This window comes from Coregonus lavaretus, assembly GCF_964263955.1.
Source record: "Coregonus lavaretus genome assembly, chromosome: 23".
Classification (NCBI taxonomy): domain Eukaryota; kingdom Metazoa; phylum Chordata; class Actinopteri; order Salmoniformes; family Salmonidae; genus Coregonus; species Coregonus lavaretus.
Genome location: NC_140010.1, coordinates 32273032 through 32297254, shown reverse-complemented (window position 1 = coordinate 32297254; position 24223 = coordinate 32273032). Strand labels below are relative to the sequence as shown.

Genomic DNA, 24223 nt, shown 5'->3' with positions numbered 1-24223 from the left:
AGGTGGACAATCTGTCTGAAAAGTAATGTTTAAAAGGGGGTGACTGTTATTCTTGGTTACATTCCTACACCAAGAGTTGCATAAGATGTCAAACTAAGCTAAAAGATGCTCAATCGTTTGCCAAGTTTTTGTGTAAAGAAGTCATAAGCAGGTGGGGACTTCCGGATCACATATCCTAAAATTAGTGGGAAAGGAATTTGTGGATAAATCAGTGAAATGGTCTTTGGGAAAAATTAGGGAAAGAGTCAGACTAAAAAGTTATGAAAACTAGGACAGTCAGCTCAGCTTCAATGTTAGTTAGTAAGAGAGAGAGAACAGTGGTGAAGGGAAATTTAGAGTTCAGTGGGAAGATAGGTATGGCAGGAGTTTAGATCTGTTAGGAGCAGTTGCATTGAGAAAGTATGCGTTGTTGAATGATAAGAGAAGAGTGAAGATTGAGGGTGATTGCAGTATCTATATTTACAATTCCCAGCAGGAAGATCAAGGTGATTATAAATGTATTTTTTATAATCAACAGTTTGAAAGTGAGGGATTAGAGTTGGGACTGAGAGTTAATGTAGTGACACTAGTGGTGATAGATGGAAATACAAGTAAAGAGTTCAAAGCTTTAGGGAGAATGGATGAATCAACAACAATGACATCAACACTTCAGCCTATTATAACAACAGTGAGAAGCAATTCAACTCTTTCAACATTGACAGTTATTAAAGCGATAAATATATCACATTTGATTACAAGGGAGCCAATCGCTCCAGCACCAATTTTAGAGGAAAATACTGTCATTAGGGTTAGGATGGGTGGTACAGCTCATCTTCCTTGTAGATGTGAGAGATGGAGTGGGGGTGGTGACGTTCCTCCCACATGGAGAGATAATTATGGAGAAGAAGTGTTGTTATCAGGACCAGAAGTAGAAGCTGTGCCCCCTAGTCAAAGGAAGTATATTTTGTACAACGATATGAAGTGGAAGAGGGTTATGAGTGATTGCTCACTTATTTTGTGTAATGTTACATGTAAAGATCAGGGAGAATATATGTGTACTTATTTAGTGCAAGCATTAAAATTTGTTCCGGTTAAGAATTATTGGTTAAAAGGCTATGTAACTCGTAAGGTGACGCTTATGATGGAAGATTTGAAGTCTGTTGAAGCTTGCACAGTCACCAAAGGAGTTCAGGAGAAGTATATTACAGTAGCCACTCCAACAGTAAATAATACACAGAGGATACCTGTAACTTTCCCACTGGAAATAGTTAAGAGTGTTAATACATCAACTAAAGCAACTATTTTAATAGCAACTTTGAAAGAGATTAATGGTACGACGGCAATAACAAATTTAGGAAATATGACACAGACACCAATAACAACTTTTCTGAAACTAAAGGATGTAGCAAGAGTGACTCAGGAGTTTATGATACGGATGGAGAGTGCTGTCAATGGTAGTAAGGATAGTGTTGAAATAGGAGAGCAGATGGTAGTAGAGAATGATGTAGATTCATCTGAAATAGTGCAGAATACTATCATGGAGGTACAGGATGAGTTGTTTGATTTTAATGGAAGACAAGAAGATATATCTGATCAATACCGCTCGTTAGGGAAGAGAGAAACTAAATGGAAGGCATATGGATTTGATTCTTCTGTTTGCAAATTAAAGATGGATGGGCAGGTAGGAATCTTTAGTTCAAGAAGTTACCTCATTCTGTAAGATCAGTGAGGAATCTTGAGGGTCCATGTCTGTTGAGAATTTCAGCACAAGGAACATGGGGTTGAATCTTAGAGAAGGTAGCTCAACCTCTATCAAGTATGTGTCAATCTTATGCTTTATCATGGCTGTTGTATCAGCAACAATCATTAACAGATACAATAATGTCGTTATCGAAGCAATTGTTTAGGCCTAGGTTTAATTGTTCTTGGTTAAATTAATTACCCTATGTGAATTTGTTAGATGGGAAGGAAAATCAGTTAACAGCGATTCCTGAAGCATTGGAGGTGAAACCAGTGAGGGCTAAAAGCTGTTTTTGTTCTAATAAAACATATGATGGAAAGAGGATGTTTAGGGGAATATCAGATGGTGATGATTATATGATGACTTTGGGTAAGCAGGAACATAAGGTTAGTAATGAGAAATATAATGTAACTTTTGAGGTTTAATTTAGTAAGAAGAGAAGTACTTTGATGGGGAGAGAGAAGTTTTTGCATGGTAATGTGACTATTGGGAATTTTAGAGATATTTGGTGGGTTTGTGGTGATAAAGCGTATATATTCTTACCCTATGGATGGAAATGATGTTGTTACATGTTGAAGTTGAAGCTTCCATATGAGGTTTTAAAATTAAAAGAGGGGAAGCACGGGGAAAGAGATAAATCTGATTCTGAAAGAGAGAAGTTTAATAGTCTGGGAGCCTACCATTGGAGGATAAGTCTAGGAGAGAAGTGGGGATTTTTTCCATGGTATGGTGTAAAATTTGAGAAGATAACATAGATCATATTACCTATAATTTGAAGGGTTTTGCAAATGAAATGATAAGAGGGTTTAACCTTCTGTCAAGACTCAAAGGAGTATTGATGGATAGATATCAATTTTTGAATTTTTCACAGGGTTTTAAATATTATGGTGATAGTTAGTATTTTGTGATGAATCAAAGGGGGGAAATGGAATGTGATTCATTTTATATATAATTTTATATATAATGTTTAGTTGATATTGATGTTTTAATTCGAATGTGTTGTTTTGCAAAAGATACTGTTTGGTCTTTTCTTTTCTTCCAGAAGCATATGGGGGAATGTGTAGAGGGGATTCAAATACTCAAACATGGACAATATGAAGGGACAATATGAAGGGACAATATGAGGAAGTGGAACAAGGAAGGTGTGGAAAGGTTCAGATTCCATCATCGAAGTTGCATTGGAAGTCGACACTACTGAGGAGATGAAGTGTAGTGGACTACATTCCAGTGTCTGCAATGATATATAGACATATTTGCATGTGTAATACATAATGTGTCATATTCTTTCTGTATTAATTTTTGAAAAATGATATTTGCTGTTATTGGGTACATGTGAGGATCTCAGATGTTTTTGTTTATTTCGTGGATGCTTAGGGATATTGGGTCTAGGCAGGGATAGAGAGAATCCACAGGAGGGTCCGATGGGTCGACCAGCCTGAATGTGGACATTTTTGATTGTATTTTGTTTGCTGAGGCTTTCATGTGTATTCAAATTGCATCATAGTTTAAAATGCATTGATAAAGATTTATGAATTGATCTGGAGTACTTAGGTGGTTGCCTGGGGCAGAGGGGCCGTGAGAGAATTTTACTGTCTTGATTGATTGATGGATATTTGGAAAGAAAGCTGCCAGACAGGTTTTTCGCTCTCACACTCCATAAAGATTTGTTCATATTTCATAGAAATTGATTTGGACTCCATAGAAAACTGTGTTTTTGGTTTATTGTTAAAGATACTCAATAAGAGAAATTGTTATTTGTCATGTTGTTCTCCAGATGCCTGCAGATGTCTGTCAATTTACGCTGAAATCTTGTGATATAAATAAACCTTTATAATCTGTCACGCTCGTCGGGAACAGAGGAGGACCAAGGCGCAGCGTTGAATGCGAACATATTTATTTAATTAATGATCACACGATCAAAACAACAAAACGATGACGTGACAGTCAATGGTCAAACACAAACCAACACGAACAAGAAACCACAATGAATGAATGCCTAACGGCTACCTAAGTATGACTCCCAATCAGAGACAACGAGCTACAGCCATCTCTGATTGGGAGCCACCCTGGCCAACATAGATATACACCAACTAGAACCAACACACATGAAAACTCACACCCTGGCTCAACATACTAGAGTCCCCAGAGCCAGGGCGTGACAGTACCCCCCCCCTAAAGGCGCGGACTCCGACCGCGCCAACCAAATACCACAGGGGAGGGACCGGGTGGGCACTCCGCCTTGGCGGCGGATCCGGCTCCGGGCATGATCCCCACTCGCTCTCTAACCCCCCAAAGTACCCCTGGTCCGGTCTGGCCCTGCTGACCGGAGCTGGACTGCACACTGGTGGAGCGGATTGCTCTAGCTCCGGCGTGAAGCAGCTGACCCGTGCTGAACCAGGCACCAGTGGAACAGGCACGGGCTGTGCCGGACTGACGACGCACACCACTGGCTTGGTGTGGGGAGCAGGAACGGCCCGAGCCGGGCTGACGAAACGCACCCCTGACTTGGTGCGGGGAGAAGGAGCGGGCCGAACCGGGCTGACGAAACGCACCACTGACTTGGTGCGGGGAGCAGGAACGGGCCGAGCCGGGCTGACGAAGCGCACCACTGACTTGGTGCGGGGAGCAGGAACGGGCCGAGCCGGGCTGACGAAGCGCACCACTGACTTGGTGCGGGGAGCAGGAACGGGCCGAGCCGGGCTGACGAAGCGCACCACTGACTTGGTGCGGGGAGCAGGAACGGGCCGAGCCGGGCTGACGAAGCGCACCACTGACTTGGTGCGGGGAGCAGGAACGGGCCGAGCCGGGCTGACGAAGCGCACCACTGACTTGGTGCGGGGAGCAGGAACGGGCCGAGCCGGGCTGACGAAGCGCACCACTGACTTGGTGCGGGGAGCAGGAACGGGCCGAGCCGGGCTGACGAAGCGCACCATTGGCCTGGTGCGGGGAGCAGGAACAGGCCGGACCATACTGTGGACACACACCACTGGTCCTACGCAGGGATCTGGAATGGGCCGGACCGGACTGGTAACACACCCCAGTACCTCTCGCCGTGCCTCTACACCTTCCATCCCCTCTTCGACCAGTGGCCCCCGTAACCTGGCGGCCTCCTCTGCCAACCCGCTGGGCCGCTCTGCCACGGTCTCCTGCTGGCCCGTCGTCCACGGCGTTAGCCCCCCCCTAAAAAATTTCTGGGCGTCTCTCCTACCCGTGGACCAGGTCTCCATGTCCCTCGCCAGCCTTTCGCCCTTCTGCCTCCATGTCAAGCCCTTCTCTTCCTCACCCGGCTTGACCCAGTCGAGGAGGCGAAGGAGATCTGCTAGAGATCTCCCTGGCGATGGCTCCTGGACACGCTGCTTGGTCCAGTCTTGGTGGTTTCTTCTGTCACGCTCGTCGGGAACAGAGGAGGACCAAGGCGCAGCGTTGAATGCGAACATATTTATTTAATTAATGATCACACGATCAAAACAACAAAACGATGACATGACAGTCAATGGTCAAACACAAACCAACACGAACAAGAAACCACAATGAATGAATGCCTAACGGCTACCTAAGTATGACTCCCAATCAGAGACAACGAGCTACAGCCGTCTCTGATTGGGAGCCACCCTGGCCAACATAGATATACACCAACTAGAACCAACACACATGAAAACTCACACCCTGGCTCAACATACTAGAGTCCCCAGAGCCAGGGCGTGACATAATCAAAGTACAGTGTAAGCAGACTCCTTGGTCTCACAGCATAATTAGCATCATATTTTTAGATACCACACATGCAATTCAGCTTCTGGAGAAGTGTGATTGCGATCTGTAAGATGGTTCCAATATGTATACAAAACATTATATTTGGGAGCAGTATAAGGTGAGTGGACATTCTCCCTTTCTCTTTAAATTGGATCTTTGTCCAGCTACTGTGAAAAGTTTGGATGTGTTTAAAACCCTCCATAGTCTGCGTTGTTTTAATAGCCTATTATATGCCCACAGGTAGCAATTATGGTGCCTGTAAGTGTATTTAGACATAGACTATTTACAACAAGTTGTTTCGTTTTGTTTAGAATTTTATTATAATTATTTGCTCTGTTTTTAGGCCTTATCAATAATGAATTTTGTCTTGCTTATTGACAACGTTTGGCATGTCCATGCTCAGCCATAATGTAATTTACAGTAGGCCTAGCCCCTATATCAGTGTGAATGCTATGTACAGTTGAAGTCGGAAGTTTACATACACTTAGGTTGGAGTCATTAAAACTTGTTTTTCAACCACTCCACAAATTTCTTGTTAACAAACTATAGTTTTGGCAAGTCGGTTAGGACATCTACTTTGTGCATGACACAAGTAATTTTTCCAACAATTGTTTACAGACAGATTATTTCACTTATAATTCACTGTATCACAATTCCAGTGGGTCAGAAGTATACATACACTAAGTTGACTGTGCCTTTAAACAGCTTGGAAAATTCCAGAAAATGATGTCATGGCTTTAGATGCTTCTGATAGGATAATTGACATCATTTGAGTCAATTGGAGGAGTACCTGTGGATGTATTTCAAGGCCTACCTTCAAACTCAGTGCCTCTTTGCTTGACATCATGGGAAAATCAAAAGAAATCAGCCAAGACCTCAGAAAAAAAATTGTAGACAACCACAAGTCTGGTTCATCCTTGGGAGCAATTTCCAAACGCCTGAAGGTACCACGTTCATCTGTACAAACAATAGTACGCAAGTATAAACACCATGGGACCATGCAGCCATCATACCGCTCAGGAAGGAGAAGCGTTCTGTCTCCTAGAGATGAACGTACTTTGGTGCAAAAAGTGCAAATCAATCCCAGAACAACAGCAAAGGACCTTGTGAAGATGGAGGAAGGTACAAAAGTATCTATATCCACAGTAAAATGAGTCCTATATCGACATAACCTGAAAGGCCGCTCAGCAAGGAAGAAGCCACTGCTCCAAAACCGCCATAAAAAAGCCAGACTACGGTTTGCAACTGCACATGGGGTCAAAGATTGTACTTTTTGGAGGAATGTCCTCTGGTCTGATGAAACAAAAATAGAACTGTTAGGCCATATTGCCCATCGTTATGTTTGGAGGAAAAAGGGGGTGGAGGAAAAAGGAGGTTACTTGCAAGCTGAAGAACACCATCCCAACTGTGAAGCACGGGGGTGGCAGCATCATGCTGTGGGGGTGCTTTGCTGCAGGAGGGACTGGTGCACTTCACAAAATAGATGGCATCATGAGGAAGGAAAAATATGTGGATACAGTGGAGGAAAAAAGTATTTAGTCAGCCACCAATTGTGCAAATTCTCCCACTTAAAAAGATGAGAGAGGCCTGTAATTTTCATCATAGGTACACGTCAACTATGACAGACAAATTGAGGAAAAGAAATCCAGAAAATCACATTGTAGGATTTTTAATGAATTTATTTGCAAATTATGGTGGAAAATAAGTATTTGGTCACCTACAAACAAGCAAGATTTCTGGCTCTCACAGACCTGTAACTTCTTCTTTAAGAGGCTCCTCTGTCCTCCACTCGTTACCTGTATTAATGGCACCTGTTTGAACTTGTTATCAGTATGAAAGACACCTGTCCACAACCTCAAACAGTCACACTCCAAACTCCACTATGGCCAAGACCAAAGAGCTGTCAAAGGACACCAGAAACAAAATTCTAGACCTGCACCAGGCTGGGAAGACTGAATCTGCAATAGGTAAGCAGCTTGGTTTGAAGAAATCAACTGTGGGAGCAATTATTAGGAAATGGAAGACATACAAGACCACTGATAATCTGCCTCGATCTGGGGCTCCACGCAAGATCTCACCCTGTGGGGTCAAAATGATCACAAAAACGGTGAGCAAAAATCCCAGAACCACACGGGGGGACCTAGTGAATGACCTGCAGAGAGCTGGGACCAAAGTAACAAAGCCTACCATCAGTAACACACTACGCCGCCAGGGACTCAAATCCTGCAGTGCCAGACGTGTCCCCCTGCTTGAGCCAGTACATGTCCAGGCCCATCTGAAGTTCGCTAGAGTGCATTTGGATGATCCAGAAGAGGATTGGGAGAATGTCATATGGTCAGATGAAACCAAAATATAACTTTTTGGTAAAAACTCAACTCGTCGTGTTTGGAGGACAAAGAATGCTGAGTTGCATCCAAAGAACACCATACCTACTGTGAAGCATGGGGGTGGAAACATCATGCTTTGGGGCTGTTTTTCTGCAAAGGGACCAGGACGACTGATCCGTGTAAAGGAAAGAATGAATGGGGCCATGTATCGTCAGATTCTGAGTGAAAACCTCCTTCCATCAGCAAGGGCATTGAAGATGAAACGTGGCTGTGTCTTTCAGCATGACAATGATCCCAAACACACCGCCCGGGCAACGAAGGAGTGGCTTCGTAAGAAGCATTTCAAGGTCCTGGAGTGGCCTAGCCAGTCTCCAGATCTCAACCCCATAGAAAATCTTTGGAGGGAGTTGAAAGTCTGTGTTGCCCAGCGACAGCCCCAAAACATCACTGCTCTAGAGGAGATCTGCATGGAGGAATGGGCCAAAATACCAGCAACAGTGTGTGAAAACCTTGTGAAGACTTACAGAAAACGTTTGACCTGTGTCATTGCCAACAAAGGGTATATAACAAAGTATTGAGAAACTTTTGTTATTGACCAAATACTTATTTTCCACCATAATTTGCAAATAAATTCATTAAAAATCCTACAATGTGATTTTCTGGAATTTTTTTCCTCATTTTGTCTGTCATAGTTGACGTGTACCTATGATGAAAATTACAGGCCTCTCTCATCTTTTTAAGTGGGAGAACTTGCACAATTGGTGGCTGACTAAATACTTTTTTTCCCCACTGTATATTGAAGCAACATCTCAAGACATCAGTCAGGAAGTTAAGCTTGGTCGCAAATGGGTCTTCCAAATGGACAATGACCACAAGCATACTTCTAAAGTTGTGGCAAAATGGCTTAAGGACAACAACATTCTTAAAATAAAGTGGTGATCCTAATTGACCTAAGACAGGGCATTTTTACTAGGATTAAATGTCAGGAATTGTGAAAAACTGAGTTTAAATGTATTTGGCTAAGGTGTATGTAAACTTCCGACTTCAACTGTATATATTTCCACATTGAAGCCATATAATTACTTAGAACCATTTTGACTGCAAACAGGTTCAAGTTAAGATATTTAGCAAAGATGGGATGGGTCTACATTTTGTTATTTCGTTTCTGTAAGCGGTTTAACAAACTATAATGGACTAACATTGGAATTGGAGTTGATTCAAAGGCAATACATAAAAGACTGTAAATACACAACTTGAAGCAACCACATATTTAGCCATGGAGCACATTCTGATTGGCCAGTGAGGGGCCAAGTCTCGACACACCCACAACTGGTTTATTCATCAAAACCCAGCCCTTTTGCGCCACCAAAACTAGCAAACTAGCAAAAATATTTGTGACACACCAATCTAAGCGCTACCATTGCATTAGGTTTGTTAATTGATTACAAGTGACATGACCCTCCCCTGGACTACTTTAAAAAATACTAAAACCTCTCCCTGACTGAAATTGAAAAAGCATGACCCTCCCCCATTTTCCTCCAGGTAACAATTGTGTAAATTTCACTCCCTTATGCATAAGGGGACATGAGATTTGAGTTCAACTACCCTACCTCCCTATTCTGTGTTACATCATAACACCATAGGTCTTTCCCCTTTTTATACTATTAATAATTGCTTCTCTACACCCTATAAATATAGGCAAATCGATGTGAAAATGTTTATGGTGCCAAAACACTCTCTCTTGTTTATGGTGCCAAAACACTCTCTCTTGCTTATGGTGCCAAAATACTCACTCTCTCTCTCTCTCTCTCTCTCTCTCTCTCTCTCTCTCTCTCGCTCACGCACGCACGCACGCACGCACACACACACACACACACACACACACACACACACACACAGGAGAACTATCCCACTACCCCTGGTGGAGGTAGTCACTATTTAAAGAGCCAGAAGTGGGTTTCAGAGTTAGAGTACAAGGTTCTGCAAGTCTACAACGTCAATCAAAGCCGGCTTGACCAACCCCCTTTTCCCTTCGGGCCAGCAGGTTGTAAAGCCATTAAAGAAAGCATCAAGGATTTTCTTCCCAATAGACCTCTTAGTGCGAGCCTCCCTTTCAAGCTGTGGTTAAGGTTGGGGGGCGAGGTCTCCTTGTTCCTAAATGAACCATGTACTGTCTTTGGAGCGCAAGATTCGGTATTATTCTTATTCACAGCACTGTCGTGCTATTCGGTACTTTTGAGAGAGCATCCACCAGCAACATTAAGGTAAATCGCATATTTTTCATTCAAATAATCTTATCCATAAAGCCGTGCGCTTCAAACATCCTTGTTCTCAACGCAAATGTCTGCTCGTGTATGCCGGTACTTGTGTGAAAGCATTCAAATGGCAAGAGATTATGCGTTTTTCTAGACTAGCCTACTAACCCATGCTTGCCTGCAACAGTTTCAATCCATTCGGTACTGTAGGCTATTAGTGAAGTCTAGGTTTTGCGCCTTCTTTTCCGCTATCCGTTTCATGCCGAACTCCTTTTCAAGACTCTTTATGCTTTAAGATCAAAGCCCCAGCTGGAGTCTTTATTTCTGCCTGCCTGGCATTTCCGAAGCTGTTGAAGTAGCTGCACATTATTAGAGAGCTTCGTGGTCCACTGGATTTAAACTAATGAGGCAGGGTAGAAGACAAGGATACGGTACTGGATTGTACTTCAATTCAAATTGAAGGGAGGTAATCTGGAGACGTTTGACATGGGATATTACAAGATGATCCAATGGGCTAACAAAATAGCCTTGGCTAGCCTACCTCCCTCTAACCAACATCAGGGAACTATGTTAAAACACAGCTTCTGAAAAAAAAGTTATTGGAACATTTTACAGACATGCTTCAAACCGTCTACATACGTGAAAACAGCTTTTTTGAACCATATGGTTTTCCGTTTCCAAGGGTTCGTGTCCATTATTGATGGATGAGTAACAACTCAGCCTCTTGAATCATCCGCATGGCATCCACCTGACCAGTGCTCGGTCGCGGCGGCAGCAGACCCGCTAAACTCCAGTAACATTGTAATAAAACTGGCCAATGCCCAATTATTCCCCCGCCACCGGACGCCGGTCGCCGCCGCCTCCATAAGTATACTAATTTGTACTTCCCGGGAGGTCCCTTGTTTGAGAGCCTGGTGCATTAAAACGTAAAAAAGTAAATAGTCTCTTTAGATTCCTAAATATCCAGAGGGCATTCAGACAAAACATATGGGGCTTGCACATTCTTGTTTGGACAAGCGTCACTCTAGTCCCCCTAGTTGATTTACAGAACTGTCACTCTTTTCGGATTTCTGTGCTTGTTTGTGATTTTAGCAAAATTGCTTTTTTTTCATTACCACTTCTTGTGTTGAAATGTGTGGTGTTGTAAAATGAGCTTGTTGTGAAATATATATGTCTGTCATATAGACTATAGGCCAGTAAAACATGCAAACACAAGTCTTCCCAAAAAGCAACCTAAAAATACCTCAAACAAATAGCTGCAAATCATTCAAAATGTACAGATGAATATAGGTTCTATAACCACAGTTTCTACTCTTGAGAACTATTGAGTGTGAAACATTAATCATTGGGAAGAAATCATACGCCCTACAACAGTGTGGCCAGCCATGGCAGTGTCTGTGTGCTGTTAATGCACTCTAATGGTCAGGTTTAGAGGGCTACGATTAACCTGAAGTCTAGACAACAGGAGTCAGCTTCAGTTACTTACAGACAGTCACTGGCCCTTTCATCTAGCACTCGTTTTAGCAGCCCTCAATCCTCCCTCTGTCTCCATTCGCCCCTCCCTCCTTCCATCTCTCCCTCCTCCTCCCGCCAGTCTCTGATCCACCCCTCTAACTCATCAAAAGCACAGTAATGCTCTTAAAAGTCTTGGCCTGTCTCTACCTCTGTAAAGAAAAGATATTCATAGCCAACCACCAGCTCTGTTTTGAATTTTAGTCTCTCTCGCTCTCTCTCTCTCTCTCTCTCTCTCTCTCTCTCTCTCTCTCTCTCTCTCTCTCTCTCTCTCTCTCTCTCTCTATCTCTATCTCTCTCCTTCCCTCCCTCTCTCTCCCCTCCTAAATGCATTACAGGTTTTGGTTAGGTTTCTGCTTTCCTTTAAGTCACAGAAGTAAACAGTTTTACCCCCGCATCTTTCACCACTTGGAATAAACCTTATCATCTATAGGTTTTAAGGCATACCCCAGAAGGTAGCAGCAGCCTTTTTGGACTCTGCTTTAGTCAGTGTATCCAAACACGTGTTAACAGGTTCGTCGGGTGGAAAGTGTACCATAGCACCATAAGTGGTCGCAATGCATTCACTGAAGGGTTTAGGGAAACACGCCCCAGTGTGTGCTTATTCATGTAGGTAGGACACACTTCAGGAATAAAGGAAGCATAGCAAAGTCAGTCATGTTACTGCGTTGCTTGCTGCCTTACTCTTGCACACAGAGACAGAACACTTACAATGGGAATCTTGTGCGAATGCCACCTAAAGTGATTTTTGGTCTTTTCGTTTTCCGTACCTGCTCGGGTTTAATGGAACAGTCCAGCCAGCTGCTGCTGCCAATTGCAGTCTGCACAGCAACCCTACTGTTAGAGCTACAGGGCTTTTACCAACACTTATAGGAAACAACACAACTGTCCCTTATGCCTTCCTTATGGGGGGAGAGAAGAATAGAAAACTGTTCTGGACAACCTAAACTACATCGAGATGGACATACACACGCAACAAGCACACACGCACACACACGTATGCATACTGTACATACAGTGTAATACACATGTAAAATACTCTGTCTCTGCCAGGACAGTAGTGACGGGAGGGAGGAGGTCCAGCGGCAGAGCCGGCACAGCCAGAGGCACCAGAGCCGGGGGCAGCAGCCCGACGAGGTGGCCCAGTGGTGGGGAGAGTGGAGCAGCTGGTCTACCTGCTCCAGGACCTGTGGAGGAGGGGTGCGCTCTCAGGAACGACACTGTCTGCAGCAGAGGTAAAGATACACCATCACTGACCTGACGAAGATCCACTCTTGGATTGAAACGTTGCCAAACAAAAAGGTATGTGCTGGAGCAATCGTGTGTGCGGGCCGTACATTATTTCTACAACATCCTGGGCCAGAAGTTTTTCCTGGTCAGGAAATACAGGAAACACTTGGGAACCTAACTAACCATCACTTCTCTAAAGCTGCCACTGCCTGCTATGGTCTTTAGGCAGGTAGAGAGCCAACCCAATGCTAGAATTAACTAGGCCAGTGGGACCAAGGAGTCAGGCTGCTAATCATTATGGCTACTCAAATTGGTTAAAAAAAGTTTTGAAAAGTCAGCTTGCCAACTCATTAATGTTGTTTGTGGAATACTCTCCTGGAGGAAAATTAGACCCAACACTTACATTTGTTTTTGGGTTATAACACACTGTATGAGATTTCTGTTAGAGTGACAATATTTCCCACAACATGCTAGCTATGATGACAGCTACCAAAATGAACTCCAATTCAATTGTTCCATACTCCAAAGTCTCATTCAAAAAGCCTGGAATTTGAGGTTCAATCATCACAGAGTCAACCAATCAAGACTTATAAAACGCTTCCTGTTTCCTGCTGTCACGAACTGTTACGACACGCTTTACACCATTACACTTATGACAGCCTAATGTAGGCATTACAACACACACACACTTACTTCCAAATGTTCCGGAAATGTCTCCCAGCAGTGGTCTGATCAGGCCTGACAAGCTGCAGTGCTGCTAGTACACACACACACACACACACACACACACACACACACACACACACACACACACATACACACACACACACACACACACACACACACACAGTTTGACCCTGAACTGAACCCACTCCTCATACTGGGGGGTGTCAGTCCTCATCAGCGGGTTTGACTCCAGAGCTCATTTAAATGGCTGGTAATTGGGGGCTCAATGATCTCCGGTCTGAAGTGTCCATGTTCAATCCTGCCCGACGGCCCCTGCTCTTGGTGTGTGACATAACATGTACTATAACATATACCATATAACATGTAAATGTGTTTTGTATGTGGAGTAATCAAGTAATAATGCTGATGGATTTATTTGAGAACTGGGTTTGTTAAATGGAAGGTGGATAGGGGTTTTCATTAACTTGACAGTTATGTGGATTAACAGTTTCTAGGGAGACAAATACATAACGTCATATTTCCATGGTTTAGATTAAAGTATAGGTTCTGACCCCACCAGTTTTCCTTAGAGAGAATAGGAGGTCGAGAAAGACAGCGAGAGAGAAAGAGAGAGGGAACGAAAGAAAGAGACAGAAAGAAAGACAGAGAGAGAGAGAGAGAGCGTGAAAAAGAGAAGTTTCCCCCTTGACAAATAACCTCTGGGGCACCCTCTTGCGGTCCGAGGAATGTCCTGTGGAATGAACATCAATCCCGGCGGTCAGCGGTTCCACATGACACGGGCCAGTCTGGCCGGAGTGACAGCCATATTTATAAAAGGGCTTTTAGTCAGGCGCTGGGCCATTTAGGGGGAGATTCCTCCCCAGATAAGCACCAGGGTTTGACTTTGAGCTGTTCCAGCTGGCGCCCATTAACACTCCCCCTGTGTGGTGTGGGGAGGGTGAAGGGGGGTGGGGCGAGAGAGGGAAAGAGGGAGATGTGAGTAAAGAGAGAGAGAGAGGGGAAAGGAGAGAGAGAGAGAGGGTGGTGGGTGAAAGAAGACAAAGAGAGAGACAGGGAGAGAGGGAAAGAAAGAGGGAGATGGAAAGGGGAAAATGGTGTGTTAGCTAGAGAGAATGAGAGAGAGAGAGAAGAGGAGACCCACATCTGGAGGGGAGGAGTGGAAGGGGTGTTGGGGAAAGCTCTGAAAAAGCCTGGGAAAGTTTAACATCTGGAGTCTAGGGGGGGCTATCTCATGTTAGTCCTGTGGAAGGTAGGCTAAACATGAAAGCCTTACTCCTTAAAGAGATTACCACAGTGGAGATACTAGTGTAACTCACCTTTTTCTTCCATTTACTTACTGTATAACCTGAGTTTATCGTGAACTGTGGGAGATCTTTTGAGGTCACATCAACTTTACACATCTTAAGGAGTACACTATAAGACCATTAACAAGGTTCAAACTAAGGTATCTTTATTGTAATATCACATTTTGTCTGCTCATGCAAGATAAGTATGTTTATGTTGAACCCTTTCTCTCCAGACTCACTGCCACACAGAACATCAACAGCTCCTTCTGTGTCGGATCTCCAAAGCAGTATCAGCTGTGTCCATTTCAGGTATGCATTTACACCAACACCATGAATTGAATTTTCTCCTCTCATTTTGGGAGTATCAACCGAGTCAAGTCTCAACAACAGTATTTGCTAGGCATCTATTAGCTTATGCACCATTGCCCTACCAATTTCTAATGGATTAAGTTTACAATGATTCGGCTCCCCTTTAAAGGGGCAATCTGCAGTTGCTACATAATTTTTGGACTTATAAATAAAGGATGTATACTCATTGATTCTTGAAGAATATACAGGTAGCTTATAACTTCCTGATGAGCTAAGATCAACTGTCATACCCTATCAAAATATAAGCTTGTTTTACATGTAAACAAACACTCTATAGCCTCCAAATATGCTCAAAACTGTAATTTTGATATCTTGGATGGTCAGTCCTTGCATCAATAGCTCTGTCTACTGTATGCATTTAAGAGTGGTTACATTTATCCAGGCCCATCCCTGAGCTTTTTACCAAAACAGAGGCAGGGTGAACCCTTTGTTATTGTTTTTAACTGCAGATTGCCCTGTTAAAGTGGAATATGAGCTTTAGACTGAAGATGTTTCAGTGTCACAGTGTCACAGTCTAGAAAACATGCATTGCCTACTCTACTTCCATTTGTTTCTGAGACTTGGTTTACTGTTGTCTCATCTTCCTCCCCAGCCCTGCTTCAGTACCAGTGTCAGCTTCAAACAGCAGCAGTGCTCCCAGTTCAACGCCAAAGCCTTTGGCAGGAGACACTATGAGTGGGTGCCCCTCTATCCAGGTAAGCAATTCATTAGTCATAGATGGTTTTCATTCTCTAATATGCTATTTTTCCTTGTCTATCTTGCTAGGTCCCAATTATCTCTCCTACCTATAGAAGTGTGCAGTTGTTCACCTTCACTGATTCGAAAGGAAATGACTGGTATAAGAAATATGGCGAAGACTCCCACTAGCCCATGCCTCCACCAATCCTATGCTTTTAGATTTGTGGGAAGTAATGATCATGTGCACACTTCAGGAGAAAGAAGCTTTTATTGGGACGCACCCTCTATTTCTCCTCTCTCCTTCTTCCTTTCTCTCTCAAGCTTTTGCCTAGTTGCATTAATTTGATGTTCATTTTTTGTCTTTCATTCTCTTGTCTGACTCGTTTGGCTTTTGCCTGTCGGAATCAGGAAACGAGTACCTTTCCATAGAACATCTTGCATCATGCTTTAAGGCCCCAGTCCAAGGCTTATGTCATCTTTAAACTCTGACTATTATGTCTCAGTTTCTAGGTAAATGACATATAGACATGACAAATAAAAACATTCTCATTCATATCTAATCGCATTTGGGTCAATTTCTCAATCCCTCTATAATCAAATCTCCATTCTAGACAATAACCTCAAGGACTGGCTTTTGTAGCTGGTGTCAAAACAGGCTTAACGTACTTAAGAGTATCTGAACATTTCTTTAAGTTGTTCTCTGATGTCACTTCCTGTTCCAGATGACTACATCAGTATCTCCAACAAGCCGTGTGACCTCCAGTGCACCACCACCACGGGGGAGAGGCAGCTGCTGGTCCCGGCCCACGACGGAACCTACTGCCGGGATGGCATCTACCAGGGCGTCTGCATCGAGGGCCAGTGTCAGGTGTGCCACAGGGATCGGTATTAGGACCATTCATTTTTTTTCGTGATCAACCGCTTGAGTCTCTTTTGGTTCAAAGCATCTGCCAAATAATGTCAATCAATGCACTTTGGGCCTAGGTCTGTAATGAGTTGTTGCCAGGAGATTTTATACCTAGTTTTTCCTGGTCAGGTCAAAGGGTTAGGAAAAGGATCCCAAACTAATGAGGACTTTCTTCTCTTCTCTCCCCTGGTTGCCCTGTACTACAGACGGTGGGGTGTGACGGGAAGCTTTACTCCAGTAAAACGGTAGATTCGTGCGGCGTGTGCGGCGGGAATGGCAGCTCCTGCTACAGAGTGTCTGGATCTCACCGGAAAGGGAGCACACAGTTAGGTATATCTTAAGTAGTATCAAGAGGTTATACAGTATATCCTACCTTTTTAAGTACCCTTTTAAACATCAATAAAATCAAAGAGCCTTAATCTCCATGTCACAATGTGCCTGGAAATAAAGGCACAACTAAAGTGGGTGTTCTTGTTTTTTCCTTTGGATCAGGTTATGTGTTTATCACCAACATTCCTGTCGGTGCCACCGACATCCAGATCATTGAGAGACGGAAAACAGAAAATATACTGGGTAAGATCCATATCATGTTGTATTGAATTTTATTGGGATACAGTAACTAGAAATTGTGAAACTTAACAAGCAGAACATGTTTTGGAGGACATACAACCTTACAAGTTTGGGTTTTAACGTCATAGTTACTAGAATTAAGAAATATGAGCTGTTGTTGATTTCCGCATGATTACCATAGGCCCTATCCAATCAAAACTTGTGCCTGGGTTTGTGGAATAAATCTGAAACAACATTAATTTAGCAAGAAAGTTGTTACAGCTGTTGTCCATAAGATTTTATTGCTTTCCTCCAGCCCTATCCGATGAAGCAGGACATTTCTTTTTCAATGGGGACACAATTATCGACAATCCCCGCAACTTCCGTGTTGCTGGCACAGTCTTCAAGTACAGGAGACCCGCTAACCTCTTATCAGATGGATTTGAGTATATCATCGCCCAAGGACCCACTGACCAGGGGCTAAACGTCATGGTAGGTATTTAGGTATGTACTGTCTGTAGGTAACTAGGGCATGTTTTCCAGTGATTCCTCAAATAGACAATTGACATGTTGGCTTTGTTGTATATGTGATTGAAAGGCCTCTTACTCTTTTATACAAGTACTACAACCTGAACGGAAAGATGCCCCACATCACATATGAGTACACCGTACCTCGCACCCCAGAAGCCCGCACAACAACCCCAGTAGCCTCACCTCCAGAGGAGGTCCAGATACGAGCACTGTCCGTCGTTGATTCAGTGGTCCCAGAACCGTGGCCAGAAAAAATAGCCAACGACACCGCCACAGAACTCTCCTTCAATGATAATGAGATTGAGGCCAGCGAGGACTATGGGAAGCTGGGAAACCATAGTGGTGTTCTGGCCCCAGACGAGCCCCCTGATGTAGACCATGACCTGGATCATGACCATGAAAGTCTTGTGTGGGAACTACAGGCTCCTCTCAACCTCAGTCACCCACCAGCCATGCTGGTGTTCAGACCAGTCAGTGAGATCTACCACAACAACCTGGAGAATAAACTAGGAGACCAGGGACATCCTGCACTGCCTAACTACAGTGAGTCTGAGTATGAAGTTTATATCTGGGCTGTGTATCCACTTGACTATTTTACAGAGAGTTTAAACTTTAAAATGTACAAACATTGTTGTATCTGTAACGGACAAGGACATTGGCCTGTAGTCTGTCACTTTTATTTGGGAAGTTTCTTAGAAGTATATTATTGCGGGATATCAGGAAACGGTTTTGATGCCCTTTTGTGATGGGAATGATCAGTATAATCTTTTATGAGATTTTAAATAATTTGTCTATGTATTTTACAAGGGACAGACTCAAACTTGATCGATGGCGACTCTCCCGGTCCCAACGGCACCCACCGACCATCCAAGCCCCTCCACAGGAGCCTGTTCCTGGACCTGCTATCTGAGCCAGGAGGCCCCAGACAACCCTGCCAGGATGGCTCCAATCTCTGCCCTCTCCTGGAACTCAACACTAGCTCTTCCCTGGACAACAGCCTGGCCCAGCTGGAGATCTACCCAGGCAGCCTCAACCTCCACGAGGGCACGGCTGTGGACAACGCCCCCTATGGACTCCTTTTTGAACCAGAGCCCAACGGGACAGAGAGTTCCAACCTCGTCAACCTCCACCAGGTAGAGCCGGTACAGGCTCCCGACACAGAGAGGTGAGCTGCCTTGGTGGACGGGTGGACGGAAGACTTTGGGGAGTGGATGTGAGGAGGGTCTGCCCCATTATATGTGCTTTTGTTGGTTGTTATTTGTTGGCGTGCTTTTTCCCCAATGGTACCTACCTTTATATTAAGTAGATACATTGTTAGGTTACATTTGGTAAGGTTCAATCACCTTTCTCCCTCTGTGTGTCTCTCTATCTCTTTCTTCCATTCTCCGGTTTTGTGCTTCTTCCTCCCTCTCTCTCCCAATGTGTTCCAGCAGCAATGAGTTTGAGGTGGGATTGCTAGACCATGACATCAGCCTTGCTGACATGTACAGATGGAAGGTATCTGCGTATGCACCCTGCAGTTCAACATGTACCACAGGTGCAGCTACCAGCCACACCACACATACTGTGTACACAGACACACACACATTGTACACACACTTTATACACATATTCTCACACACGTTCACATACATTACACAAACATAGACACATACCGGTACTGGCAAATCACTTAGTGTCTCTTTTCTCCAAATTGATCATACCTCTCACTAAATATACTTTAGTCTCATTAACCAAATTAACATAAAGGATACATGTTCACTGGGATATTTTGTTTAACCCTGATTGTTCAACAGCTTTGTGAGTTTCAGTATTATATTGGTCATGGTAGTCTATGTTTCCTTGCCAGGTATCAGTACGTCCTACGCCCTGTGTGTCCGCTATGACGGCTCTGAGGTGGATGAGACTTACTGTGACGCCGTGACCAGACCTGAACCCACACATGAGTTCTGCACCGGGAAGGAGTGTCCACCAAGGTCAGATATCACACATGATCAGTTTTCACTCCAACATCAGATTGGGGTCCTCGTGGACCAGTAAATAGTATTCTGAATTATATTCCGTTGGCTAGGACCTGATGCTGTGAGAATAATTACTGGATTTATAGCTCCTTTGATGCAATATGCCTGTTGGCATTAAGTCTGCCATTCTCTTCACACAAATAATAACTTTTCTCTAGGACAATTGTGACCGACTGGAGTTCGAACCCTGTTGTCCTGCATGCCATAAGATTGTGTTAGCCAGCGGAGCTAAAGCCTTACACTAACCATTATACTTGGGCTGACTGGGTCTTCATCCTGTGTTCAAGGTGGGAGACCAGTCGGTGGAGTGAGTGTTCGAGGACGTGCGGCGAGGGATACCAGTTCCGTACGGTGCGCTGCTGGAAGATGATGGCTCCAGGCTTCGACAGCTCTGTGTATGACGAGCTGTGTGTGGCTGCAGAGCTGCAGAAACCAATGGCACGCAAGGCCTGCAAGAGCAAAGGCTGTGGCCCACAATGGGAAGTCTCTGACTGGTCTGAGGTGCGTTTGTGTGTGTGTGTGTGTGTGTTTTTGATTGTGTATCTGACAAGAAATCTTTAAGATAGAAATGGATCTTAAAGTATGTGTTCTGGGGATCAGTAGGAACCATATGAAGTTGTAAAATGTTAGCTATCATACTCCATCTCTCAGGAATGAAGGATCATAATAGTGTGTTCTCTGAGCATTGATGGAGGGCAGTGTGGTTGTTTCTCTCTTGCAGTGCTCAGCTCGGTGTGGGGGACGGGGTTTGAGGAGTCGGGAGGTGCGCTGCTCCATGGAGACACGTCTGTGTAACGAATCCTCACGACCACTCAGTGAGAAGGAGTGTGAGGGACCGCCCTGTGACCGCAGGTGGACTGTTTCTGACTGGGGCCCTGTGAGTTAACCACCCTCAGCTGCACAAAGGTCTTAGCCTAGGCATAGCTAACACCCAGGGTTTTTCCTGGTCCAGTCACATGGTCAGGAAAAAACACCTTTACCTATATAGGTTCAGGAACTACACTCAGATCGTCATGTTATTAGGCTGTGACAGCAATAATATGGGCTGAAAAATAATCTTGATATTGTATTTTTGATAATATATAATTGATATGAAATCAATACATCTACTCTTGATCTTGAATAAGCTCTCCCTCGTTGTTACTTTGTTTCCCTCTATCCCGCTTTCTCATTTCCCTGTCATCACTTGTCTCTCTCATACACTCTTTCTTACTCTCCCTCCCTCTCTTTCCCTCCTCCCTTCCTCCCCCTGGCTGTCTGCGTACTCTCTAAGTGTTCAGGAGCCTGTGGCAAGGGTAGGATGACACGTTATGTGGTGTGTAAGAACAGCAACGGCAACGTGATCTCTGACGGCCAGTGTGACCTGGACCTCAAGCCCCTGGCTGTGTACCCCTGTGGGGACAAGAACTGCCCCGCACACTGGGTGGAACAGGAGTGGGAACAGGTGAGTGTACTGTAGCTTTATGTAGAAGAATGACTTGCCTAGCAGAGTATTCACAACAGCCTCTCAATACATGTCAGATCTTTTATTTGAGAGTTCAACATAGTTCAGCTTCAGTCGTTTCTATTTCATTCAACTTAATTCAATACACTTAACAAACATTTTCATAGTAGCTTAAACAAACATTGTCATAGTAATAACGCAACAAACAAGTCCAGGCTTTACAGCAAGGTCAAAACTTGTACCACTGTGTGAAATGCATGATTCACAGGGGAACTACATGTAAGATGACAGAGAACTCTCTGGCTGTGGTGGTAACAGTCTTCCTCTCTCCCTGTGTACCATCAGTGTAACGCCACCTGTGGGCGGGGGGTGAAAACGCGGCAGGTGGTCTGTTCAGGCCTGGAGGACGGTGTGTTCAAGGAGTTTCCCGAGCAGATGTGTGACTCTGCCCTCAAACCTGAGGAGAGCTCCGCCTGCTTCGAGAGGCCCTGCTCCAAGTGGTTCACCACTTCCTGGTCTCAGGTACCTGTCATTAGAGCAATCCAACCGCTGTCACTGTTACTCACTTACTTTGGACCATCAATGACTCCTCTCCATCGCACTCTGTTTTAGGCAGTCTCCTCTAGCTCATTCCACTGTCATTTAGACAATTCTATCAGTGTTTATGCCATAGTTTAGTAGTTTATGCTAAATAAATACGGCAGGGTTTGTGTGATGCTCTCACTCTCTCTCTTCTCAAGCACAATACAAAATGTGGCCGTTAGTCACTTTTTGTTCCTGCGTGTGAGTAATGTCATTGCTTTTCCTCTCCTCCCATCACAGTGCAGTAAGACATGTGGCAGCGGGGTGCATGTTCGGGAGGTGAAGTGCTACCAGGGGGAGGAGCTAGGCCACAGCTGTGACTCCGCCCTCAAACCTGAGGCCGGGCAGACGTGTGAGGTGCAGGCCTGTCCCACAGAGGCCCCAGGTAGGAAGAACGCTGTCTGTCTGGCTAACTGTCTGTCTGTCAAAATGGCCACTGTAATATTGTCCCCCCTCTTCTCCCCTAGTTGAAGAGGTGTGTCAGGACAAGGCGACGGCCAACTGTGCCCTGGTGCTGAAGGTGAAACTGTGTACACACTGGTACTACAGGAAGGCCTGCTGCCAGTCCTGTAAGAGCAAGGCCCCGTAAGGGCCAGGGGCCACAGGCCAGGGGCCTGCACTCACAATGGCCCCCCACAGAATGTGAAGACAGTCCCCATACAGGACACCTTGCACTGTGCCCTGGACTCTTTTCCTTTAGATTGTAGACTTGACCTATAGCCTGGTTCCAGAAGTTCTATGGCCTGTAGCCAACTCTGACTTGTTTTCATGCCATAGCTACAGGTAACTGCCGAAATAATGGAAACACCAACATAAAGTGTCTTAATAGGATGTTGGGCCACCACGAGCTGCCAGAACAGCTTCAATGTGCCTTGGCATAGATTCTACAAGTGTCTAGAACTCTATTGGAGGGATGTGACACCATTCTTCCATGAGAAATTCCATCATTTGGTGTTTTGTTGATGGTGGTGGAAAGCGCTGTCTCAGGCGCCGCTCCAGAATTTCCCATAAGTGTTCAATTGGGTTGAGATCTGGTGACTGAGATGGCCATGGCATATGTTTTACATCGTTTTCATGCTCATCAAACCATTCAGTGACCACTCATGTCCTGTGGATGGGGGCATTGCCATCCACTCCCATCAGGATAGAAATGATTCACCATAGGTTGAAGGTGATCACCATCGGTTGGCGTTTACCTTATAATATAAATAATATGCCATTTAGCAGACGCTTTTATCCAAAGCGATTTACAGTCATGTGCGCATACATTTTTACGTATGGGTGGTCCCGGGGATCGAACCCACTACCCTGGCGTTACAAGCGCCATGCTCTACCAATTGAGCTACAGAGGACCACACCTTGCCCTCTAAGGGGTTGAGTGGACATAAACCATGCCAGGAAAATGCACCCCACATCATAACAGAGCTGTCAGAACCCTCATTTACTCAAGTGTTTCCATTATTTTGGCAGTTACCTGTACATGTTTGGAATGGTAAGAAACGAACATTGCAGAGAGGGGTTCCATAAAGCACACATAAACCAGGCTAGAATTGTCCCCCAATCTCTCCTCCCTCCCTAACCACCTCCAGAACCTCACCCACTCCATCTTCTTCCCTAACCCAAGACCTTCCACCTCTCTACCCCCTTTCCCCCCAAAGCAAAAAACCCTGGGAGCCAGACCAACTCCCACCAAAGGTGCTATAATACCCTGGGCGTCGCTCAGTAACGTTACAACCCCCCAAAGGCAGCTCCTGTTACGTGACTGCATATCGAGCTGGATCCACAGCTCCACGGTCAGGAGAGACCAACCGCAGAGACTCACGGTCCGATCGTCCAACCGTGGCTCGACCACTCAGTACACGGTCTCTCCACCTCTTCTGCTGTAGAAGCCCTGTTCTCTTGATTCGCTTTTTTAAAATACTTTTACTGTACAGAGTTGTTCTAAATGTGTACTGTATGTCTCCAGCTGTTTTAGGAAGACCGAAATAAAAGCCAAGCTGTTTTGGAAGTTCCACAGTTGTTGTTTTTGAGTTTACACTGCTTTACCAGGCTACTATAGTACATTTCCTTGGACTTTTCCACAACAGTTGTAGAGCATAGTATGAGAACATAGTGGTTAGAGATAATACAATACACTTTGGTGGCCACAGAAGAACTACGGTATCTGGAAAGACGTTCATGAAATAATGGCTTCAAATGATGCGTTGTTTAGGATTTCAAGCACAGACTGAAATGTTAAGGCATTATCACTTAGACAGCCATGTCCTTTTTTCTTGACTGTTGAGTTGGAGATGCTGGGAAACAATAAAAAAACAAGTTATGACCACTTGTTTTGGCAAGTACACAGGATTAGTGTTTCATGATGTCATGAGTAA

General features: G+C 44.5%; 1 protein-coding gene across 1 annotated transcript; it reads left to right on the top strand.

Moving 5' to 3' along the window:
• Positions 1 to 9962: 9962 nt before the first annotated feature.
• LOC311150770 (ADAMTS-like protein 2) lies at positions 9963 to 22437 on the top strand (the record flags this gene model as incomplete). Its single annotated transcript, XM_084188295.1, has 18 exons — positions 9963 to 10061; positions 12618 to 12799; positions 15001 to 15076; positions 15729 to 15831; positions 16537 to 16682; positions 16928 to 17051; positions 17214 to 17294; positions 17587 to 17762; positions 17891 to 18344; positions 18609 to 18966; positions 19232 to 19338; positions 19651 to 19777; positions 20110 to 20323; positions 20544 to 20699; positions 21096 to 21266; positions 21612 to 21788; positions 22089 to 22233; positions 22316 to 22437. The coding sequence occupies 18 exons, from the start codon at positions 9963 to 9965 to the stop codon at positions 22435 to 22437; spliced, it is 3018 nt and encodes a 1005-aa protein (XP_084044421.1).
• Positions 22438 to 24223: the final 1786 nt, after the last annotated feature.